This window comes from Pleurodeles waltl, chromosome 9 (assembly GCF_031143425.1).
Source record: "Pleurodeles waltl isolate 20211129_DDA chromosome 9, aPleWal1.hap1.20221129, whole genome shotgun sequence".
NCBI lineage: Eukaryota > Metazoa > Chordata > Amphibia > Caudata > Salamandridae > Pleurodeles > Pleurodeles waltl.
The window spans coordinates 885,179,515-885,189,381 of record NC_090448.1 but is presented as its reverse complement, the minus strand read 5'-3'; the positions used below and the strand labels follow the sequence as shown (position 1 = coordinate 885,189,381).

At 41.0% G+C, this 9,867-nt stretch overlaps 1 protein-coding gene across 1 annotated transcript in view; it reads right to left on the bottom strand.

The window, feature by feature from the left end:
- Positions 1-2,871: 2,871 nt before the first annotated feature.
- The window catches only part of RIN3 (Ras and Rab interactor 3), a 394,191-nt gene continuing 387,195 nt past the window's right edge, over positions 2,872-9,867 (bottom strand). The window contains exon 10 of the mRNA XM_069208209.1: positions 2,872-3,664. Coding sequence (XP_069064310.1) covers positions 3,350-3,664 — 315 coding nt within the window. The 3' untranslated portion in view covers positions 2,872-3,349. The remainder of the gene's footprint in view (positions 3,665-9,867) is intronic.

Sequence of the window (9,867 nt, the reverse complement as noted above, 5' to 3'; positions counted from 1 at the left end):
AACACAACCACGCATGCCGGAAAGACGCATGCCTTAACAACGCGGTCGGAACCACGAGTGCGTCTTTACCACGCGTGCCTTTACAACAAGTCTTGCTGTAAAAGCATACTTGGTGAAAGAATTTGTGGAAATGGCATGCATGGTTGTGTCATACAACCCCTGTCTTCACCTAACAAACTATCCCTACCCCGCGTACCTGCCCTGAGACCTAGAACTGACCCACCTCTAAACCCCCCCAGAAAACCCTAACTTGTTTACAAAAAAAAACTACCCTGAAGCCCCCTACCCGCCCTCACCTGTTAAACCTTTGCCACCACTAAAAACTAAACTACCCCGAAACCCTTCACCTGCCCTGAGCCCCAAAACCTTCCCCCACCCCTAAAAACTCTCCCCCCCAAAACCTGGCCCCAGACCATATCCGTCCTGAGTCCTAAAACTACCCCCACCCCTAAACTCCCCCACCAAAACATGACCCCACCCCCTTCAATCCTGCCTCCTGTAAAAAAAAAATTAAAACTACTCGACTGTCCCCCTAAAACCCTGGCCCTTGTTTGGAAAAAAAGCGAACTACCCTGACCAGCACTAGCCATCCTGAGCAATAGAACTTTGCCCACCCCTAAAAACAAAACTACCCAAAGCCACCCCACCCACCCTAAGCCCTAAATCTACCCCACCCATAAACATTACCCCCAAACCCTGCTCCAGCTCCACTTACCTCTCTGTGTCCTCTCCTGATCCTTCCTCCTCTTCTCTCCGACCTTTCGCACCACTAGAACGCTCTCTGCATTGACCATGCATATGCATGGTTAAAGCAGAGAACAAGGCAGTCGTGGTTAAGGCAAGAGTTGTTCTGCTTGCGTTGTAAACGTCCACGTGTCTTAGACCGCGTTGTTTAGGACGTTTCCCTTACACAATATCAAATGCATGCCTGTCTGGTTGATGTTTAACTGCAACACATAACATTAAGGTTGCATACCTTTACACCTCCACCCCAAAGTAGGGGTGAGAATGCAAACCTGTAGTATAATATATTACATGAGTGTTGGAGACAAGAAATATATGTCCCATTTTCTGCATTTAACTTACGGCCCTGAATTAAATAAAGTTGGCTATAGGGAGCTGGTGTCTCAAGTGCACATTCTGGCTGATCTCTCTGAGAATGAGATATGCTGGGGAATCTGCTAGAGTCACACTGCTGACTCACCCAAGAGACTATAATATGATGTGGGATTGTGCCCAAACCAAATTTGCACAAGCACCTCATTTTGCACCGTCAGGCAAGTCCTGCATAGAAAGGAAGATGCAGCAATTTGTCTACTACCATTATTCGTCCCCGACAATGACACCAAACCTATACAGTCCAGAAGCTTCTCAGCATCTGGACTTTGAGGTCCAGCAGGAAAGCTTTGACACTTTACAGCCACACTTTGAGGTTATCCCACTTAATATGCCAGGGCTTGGTTTTAGAAGCACAGCCCTAACACCCAGTTCTTTGAACATTCTTTTTTCTCGACCAAAATAGGCATGTTTCTTCATCTGAAGAAAAATTGCCTATGACTGTTTTATCAAGGAACTAAAATATAGAGCTGGGAGCCCGAATCTCAAAAATTAGCTGAACTGCATAAACCGAAAAGTTACAAATAAAAGTAAATGATTTCAACACATTTTAAACAGTTCACAACAATCATCTAGGCTACGTACAGAAGCATAGCCAAATCATACAAATCAGTGTGTAATCTGTTCTTCTGCACTTATTTGGGAGGATTGCCTGCTAGGCAGACACTTCTAATAAGCAAGTGCAGTATGTATGGGCAGCTAGACAGCAAATTGTATTTTCTTTTTTTCTCCAGAAACCCCTTCCCCACAAGTGTCTGCTGCCATTCCCCACGCTTTAACTGGAACAGTTTCACAAGAATTGCAGTGGTGAGAAACACCATGCATAGTGTTTGTGAATGCTCACAAGCTCATTAAATAGCGCATTTCATGAGTGTTGCTCAGGAATCCCCTCCTTGTCACACCCCTTTCCAGTCCCTGAAGGTCTTCGTAGGTCTACAAAATGTCAACTGAACTAGCAGATTTCCCACAGTCCCGAGTCCCATCTGTGATTGTAAATCGCCAGAGATCGCCTAAACTTTTTCGTACCCCCACAACAGATAACTTTGCACACATATGTTTAACACAGGAGCAAAAAAGGTCTGCGGATAAAATTCAATTTGTTGTCTCACTCACCTAAAATTGAATTTCTTTTAAAAAACAGATGTTTTCGTAACAACCCTTCCTAAGATATCTCAATCATAAATCTTCTGATATTTTCTGTTAACCGGGATTCCTTTATGCTAGTGCAATGCCTTTTATGATTTTGAGTTTTGATTACTTAATTTCATAGCCCATTTCCACCCCCTGCTTCAATTTTGCATCTTAGATGCTCGTATTGAGCAGACCTGGACGTATTGTCAGGTCTGTAATAGAATTTAAAGCATAGGACAAGCTTCAGATTTCCATAGAAGTCAACTTTTGAAAGACTGTAGGATAAAAAAAACCTTCAATAATAGATATTGATTAAAAGTAATTTCAAATTGAGCACCACTTAGAAGTTCTAAATACATTATAGAACATAACCAACTGAAATGCCAATAATTAAAAAGCATACAAATATATACCAAATTTATGCTCTGCTGCCAGTCTTTTATCAATACTGTGTGTCCCATTTGATATAAAACACAGAATGCATTCCACTGCCCAAATTCAATAGAAAACTCTTAATAAAAGGACAGCAGATTGTGGGTTTTAGACGTGCTCTTAAACCAATCCAAATGTATCCAATACCCTTTTTTCCGCAGGATTAGTTATGAGGAAGACCAGCTTCATCCAGTTGTCAAAACTATGGTAATGCTTGTATATTGCGATTCTCCGAAGTAATTATTTGGTGACTGGTGAAAGATGCCAGGGAAATTCCACACAGGACAATGCAAATCCCCTATCTGGCATGGCAAAGATCTTATCAGCTCATTTTTGCAAGAAACTCAAGGTCATATGTTCGATAGATGATCTATGTTTCACCCAATAAAACATTTACCACCAGCATACAATGCTGAGTTATCGACGTCTGTAAAATGAAGGTTGGCCAGCCAAACCTCGTTTTTTTTAGCACTTAGCCAGATAGTTGTTTAGCTCAGTCAGTTATAACATATTAGCTGTGCTACTCCATGGATATCAAATTGTCTTATTAATGGAGATACACAAGAAGCCAAATAAGTGAATTAGATGAATTCCAATGATATCTGTCTTTTACATTAGAGCCAATCCTTCTCAACATTAAGGCATGGCAGATGAAGTACTGGTATAAAATTCACTCCAGGAAATTTGTCTCTTTAATAACTGGGATTGCTCCCCCTTCGTCGTTGCCTACTTCTTTATAGACAAAATTAAAATCTTTCTTGGTCTCACACTTCAGTATGTAGGACTTTATCCTGTGAGGAAGAGCATCAGATGCAAGCTTCAAATATCTCTCGTCCACCAGAACAAATAGTCCGTAGGCTGCGGGGTCTGCAACCTCAAATTTCAGGGCGCACTGATGGGCCACGAGTTCCGCAAGTGTGTCCGGCTTAATGGCCAGTGTTCTGGTCTGGGTGTCCGGCTCCTGTAATGAGACGGTGATAAAGTCCTGGAAAACAAAAGAGAGCAGTTAACATTTAAATATAGGACACATATTGCCATGTGCTATGATATATTATAGTTTTAATTTTTGTGTGCCTAACATCCTGCACAACTTTCAGAACTTTAGTTTGTAGCGAGCTAGCAAACATATTTGGCATCTTAGAAATTAGATGCCTCTGAGCTGAACTGGAGAATACTGTATTTATACCATTACCCCTTGTGGCAGACTGATGTTAGTATAGCACCTAGAAGCAGGCATAGAACCTAGGAGTAGTAGGGAAAGCACCTATGATTAGTAAGGGATAGTTAATTTCCCAGAACACCTATCAATGGAATGCTGAGTTTACAGCATTAATAGATAACAGTGTTTGTGGAGTTTGACATCAGGCTCTGTGAGCAGGAAAACGAGATAGCGCTTCGTACCATGACCTTTCAGTTGAACTTGAGGTAAGGTGTTGTATAGCAGCATTAGGAGTGAAAAGCATCTTGGCAGTTACCTTGGCTGCACATGAAGTTAATGGCGATTTTGTCACAGCCAAAATATGTCTGTTTATCGAGTCTATCTTATCTTGGGAGGGCAGCTTCAACCCCACCAGCTTGATAGAAGCTATGTGACGTTGCACTTGTTTGCTTAACCTCTGCACATGAATATTTTCATTTGTCGAGATCATTTTATATGCATATTTGATCAAATCATCTTGCGTTTTAATAAACGTTTTTTACAACTGGCTTTGTTCTCAGTGAGTATGCTACTTACTCAAACAGTATCACCAAAGAGCACCTGATTTTAGGCAATCAGTATTAATTGTTACAATTAGTAATTTAAAAGTATAAGACACTTCTCGCTTATTTTGGCTTGTGTACAACTTTCACTGAGTAAACAACATCTAATCAAAATTTGAAAATTTCCTAAAAAAAAGCCTTAAGAGCAAAGCAAAGGTAATTCTCATGAAAATATCAGATTTTCACTTGGAAAGGTGCACTTTTTAAGCCAATAGAAAACAAACATTTGTGGGAGTCCTCATTGAACAAGTAAGTAATAGTTTAAATAGTTTTAAATCTCACTGCTTCATAAAAATTTCAAGACACTTTAATTTTAGAAATTGTTAACTAAAGATGGTTTGACCTGGCTTCACATCAACAGCTACCGACACATCAAAAAGGCAGCAGAAACGTTTCCATATTGGAGTTCAACAACTGATTCTATCATTTAACACAACCTCCCGAAACAAGAATTGTAAAACCTTTCTGAAAATGACACATGCTGAAAGTATTTTAAGAAATGCGGCCCCTACTGCCAGATGTTGCTTTAATGTAGAGTAATCTGTGAAATATGAAAAAGAATTTGAAAAAGCATGTTTTTGGTTTTGGGTAGCAAGGTAGGAAATCAGTCTAAGTATATGCCATTTTCTTCAACTATCTCTCTAGCCCTAAAATTGATGAAAAGCATAATTTGGCTTCCAAATGCCTCATCTTGTTAAAAAGGCTTTGTGCTACACAGTAAAAACATTTCAAGAGAGAGAAGTGGCTCTCGGACAGCCTCAAACTAATCTCCCTTGAAAATAGTTACAAGGCTTGAACCCCGAGTCACATTGACACTTTATCTCTCAAAATTTTTGCTAAGCTTTGGAATGCCAGTCCTTTTTTGTAGGATGGAATTATTATATATATGTGTGTGTGTGTAAACATATATATATATATATATATACATATATATATATATATATATATATATATATATGGAAAATGTAACTTACCCAGTGTACATCTGTTCGTGGCATGAGACGCTGCAGATTCACATGCTGTGCATTATCCTGCCATCTAGTGTTGGGCTCGGAGTGTTACAAGTTGTTTTTCTTTGAAGAAGTCTTTTCGAGTCACGAGACCGAGGGACTCCTCCCTTTCGGCTCCATTGCGCATGGGCGTCGACTCCATCTTAGATAGTTTTCCCCGCAGAGGGTAAGGTAAGAGTTGTGAATATAGTAATTGTGCCCATGCAATGGAGTAAGTATGTATGTACATAATGTGTCTTAAAAAGTATTTATTTACAAATTTACAAGTTTTACCGTTTTTATGCAACTTATAACGGCTTCAGGCTCCCGGGGAGGTGGGAGGGCGCATGTGAATCTGCAGCATCTCATGCCACGAATGAATGGACACTGGTTAAGTGACATTTTCCGTTCGATGCCATGTGTAGCTGCAGATACACATGCTGTGCATAGACTAGTAAGCAGTAATCTCCCCAAAAAGCGGTGGCTTAGCCTGTAGGAGTAGAAGTTGTTTGAAATAATGTTCGTAATACAGCCTGTCCTACTGTGGCTTGTTGTGTTGTTAACACATCTACACAGTAATGTTTTGGGAATGTATGAGGCGTAGACCATGTGGCTGCCTTACAGATTTCTGTCATAGGTATATTCCCCAGAAAAGCCACATTGTGGCGCCTTTTCTCCTAGTGGAGTGCGCCTTTGGTGTAATAGGTAGATCTCTTTTTGCTTTGATATAGCAGGTCTGAATACATTTCACTATCCATCTGGCAATGCCTTGTTAGGATATTGGATTTCCTGCATGAGGTTTTTTGAAGGCTACAAACAATTGTTTTGTTTTGCGAAACTGTTTTGTTCTATCGATGTAATACATTAGTGCTCTTTTAATGTCTAACGTATGTAAGGCTCTTTCGGCTACCGAGTCTGGTTGTGGAAAAAATACTGGGAGTTCCACTGTTTGGTTTAGGTGGAATGGTGATATGACTTTTGGTAAGAATTTGGGATTTGTACGGAGAACTACTTTATGTTTATGTATCTGTATAAAGGGTTCTTGTATAGTGAATGCTTGTATTTCACTTACTCTTCTAAGAGATGTGATAGCTATTAGGAAGGCTACTTTCCAAGTTAAATATTGCATGTCACAAGAGTGCATGGGTTCAAATGGTGGTCCCATGAGCCGTGTGAACACAACATTGAGATTCCACGAAGGGACTGGTTGTGTTCTCGGGGTATGATTCTTTTTAATCCCTCCATAAATGCTTTGATGACGGGTATTCTAAAAAGTGATGTTGAATGTGTAATCTGCAGATAGGCAGATATTGCTGTGAGATGTATTTTAATAGAAGAGAATGCTAGTTTAGATTTTTGTAAGTGTAATAAGTAGCTTACAATGTTCTTTGCAGAAGCATGTAGTGATTGAATTTTATTATTATGGCAGTAACAAACAAATCTTTTCCATTTGTTTGCATAACAATGTCTTGTAGTAGGTTTTCTAGCCTGTTTAATGACCTCCATACATTCTTGTGTAAGGTCTAAATGTCCAAATTCTAAGACTTCAGGAGCCAGATTGCTAGATTGAGCGATACTGGATTCGGGTGTCTGTTCTGTTGTTTGTGTTGAGTTAACAGATCTGATCTGTTTGGTAGTTTGATATGAGGTACTACTGACAGGTCCAGCAGTGTTGTGTACCGAGGTTGGCGAGCCCAGGTTGGTGCTAGGAGTATTAGTTTGAGTCTGCTTTGACTCAATTTGTTTACCAGATAAGGAAGGAGTGGGAGAGGGGGAAAAGCGTAAGCAAATATCCCTGACCAACTCATCCATAGTGCATTGCCCTTGGACAGAGGGTGTGGAGACCTGGACTCAAAATCTTGGCATTTTGCATTTTCTTTTGTTTGCAAATAGGTCTATTTGTGGTGTTCCCCAGTGTAGAAAGTAAGTTTGTAGGATTTGGGGATGAATTTCCCATTCGTGTGTTTGTTGGTGAGCTCGACTGAGATTGTCGGCCAGCTGGTTTTGAATACCTGGGATGTATTGTGCTATTAGGCAAATGTGACGTGAATTGCCCAATGCCAAATCTTTTGCGCTAAGAGACACAGTTGTGAGGAGTGTGTCCCTCCCTGTTTGTTGAGGTAATACATTGTCGTCATGTTGTCTGTTTTGACAAGAATGTGTTTTTGGGCTATCAGTGGTTGAAATGCCTTCAATGCTAGAAACACTGCCAACAGTTCTAAGTGATTTATGTGCAGTTGTTTCTGTTGAATGTTCCATTGTCCCTGTATACTGTGCTGGTTGAGGTGTGCTCCCCACCCTATCATGGAAGCATCTGTTGTGATCACGTATTGAGGCACTGGGTCTTGGAATGGCCACCCTTGGTTTAAATTTATAGGGTTCCACCATTGAAGCGAGAGGTGTGTTTGGCGGTCTATCAACACTAGATCTTGGAGTTGACCCTGTGCCTGTGTCCATTGTGTTGTTAGGCACTGTTGTAAGGGCCGCATGTGTAGTCTTGCATTTGGGACGATGGCTATGCATGAAGACATCATGCCTAGAAGTTTCATTACAAACCTCACTTGGCAGTGTTGTTTTGGCTGTAAGTTTAATATTGTATTGGGGAACGCCTGTACCCTTTGTGGACTTGGAGTGGCAATCGCCTTTTGTGTGTTGAGTGTTGCTCCCAAGTATTGTTGTATTTGGGATGGTTGTAGATGTAATTTTTTGGTAATTTATAGAGAACCCTAGTTTGTGTGGAGTTTCTATCATGTATTGTGTGTGTAGAAGACACTGTTGCTGAGTGCTGGTTTTTATTAACCAATCGTCCAAGTAAGGGAATACGTGCATGTGCTGCCTCCTGATGTGAGCGGCTACTACTGCAAGGCATTTTGTGAATACCCTTGGGGCTGTTGTTATCCCGAATGGTAACACCTTGAATTGGTAATGTACGCCTTGGATTACAAACCTTAAGTATTTCCTGTGGGAAGGATGGATGGGTATGTGAAAATATGCATCCTTGAGATCTAATGTTGACATGTAGTCTTGTTTTTTGAGCAAGGGAATCACGTCTTAAAGTGTTACCATGTGAAAGTGATGTGATTTGATGTAAAGATTCTGTGATCTGAGGTCTAATATGGGTCTCAGCGTTTTGTCTTTCTTTGGAATTAGGAAATACAGGGAGTAGACCCCTGTTCCTTTTTGATGGTTGGGTACTAGTTCTATTGCTTGTTTTTGTAACAATGCTTGGACTTCTAGTTGAAACAGGTCTAAGAGTTGTTTGGACATATTGTGTGCTCTTGGAAGCACATCTGGTGGCAATTGTAGGAATTCTATGCAATAACCATGTTGGATAATGAAAATGTCACTTACCCAGTGTACATCTGTTCGTGGCATCAGTCGCTGAAGATTCACAGGTTGTGCATAGCCCGCCATCTGGTGTTGGGTCGGAGTGTTACAAGTTGTTTTTCTTCGAAGAAGTCTTTCGAGTCACGGGACCGAGGGACTCCTCCTCTTTGTCTCCATTGCGCTTGGGCGTTGAGTCCATCTTCTATTGTTTTCCCCGCAGAGGGTGAGGTAGGAGTTGTTTGTTAGTAATAGTGCCCATGCAATGGATTGAATAAGTATGTACCTATTAAGATTTAATATATTTACAAATGTACAAAGTTGAAGCTAACTTCCAAACGGCTACAGGCTCCCGGGGAGGTGGGTGGGCACATGTGAATCTTCAGCGACTGATGCCACGAACAGATGTACACTGGGTAAGTGACATTTTCAGTTCGATGGCATCTGTCGCTGTAGATACACATGTTGTGCATAGACTAGTAAGCAGTTATCTCCCCAAAAGCGGTGGCTCAGCCTGTAGGAGTGGAAGTAGTCTGAAATAAGGTTCTTAGTACGGCTTGACCTACTGTGGCTTGTTGTGCGGACAGCACGTCTACACAGTAGTGCTTGGTAAATGTGTGAGGCGTAGACCATGTGGCTGCCTTACATATTTCGTGCATTGGAATATTCCCTAGGAAGGCCATGGTAGCGCCTTTCTTTCTGGTTGAGTGTGCCCTTGGTGTAATGGGCAGTTGTCTTTTTGCTTTAAGGTAGCAGATTTGGATGCACTTAACTATCCATCTGGCTATACCCTGTTTCGATATTGGGTTTCCTGCGTGGGGTTTTTGAAATGCAATAAACAGTTGTTTAGTTTTTCTGATGTTTTTAGTTCTGTCGATGTAGTACATTAGTGCTCTTTTGACGTCTAACGTATGTAGTGCCCTTTCAGCTATGGAATCTGGCTGTGGGAAGAACACTGGTAGCTCTACCGTTTGATTTAGGTGGAACGGTGAAATAACCTTTGGCAAAAATTTAGGATTGGTCCTTAGGACTACTTTATTTTTGTGTAGTTGGATAAAAGGTTCTTGTATTGTAAACGCCTGAATTTCACTTACTCTTCTTAGAGATGTGATGG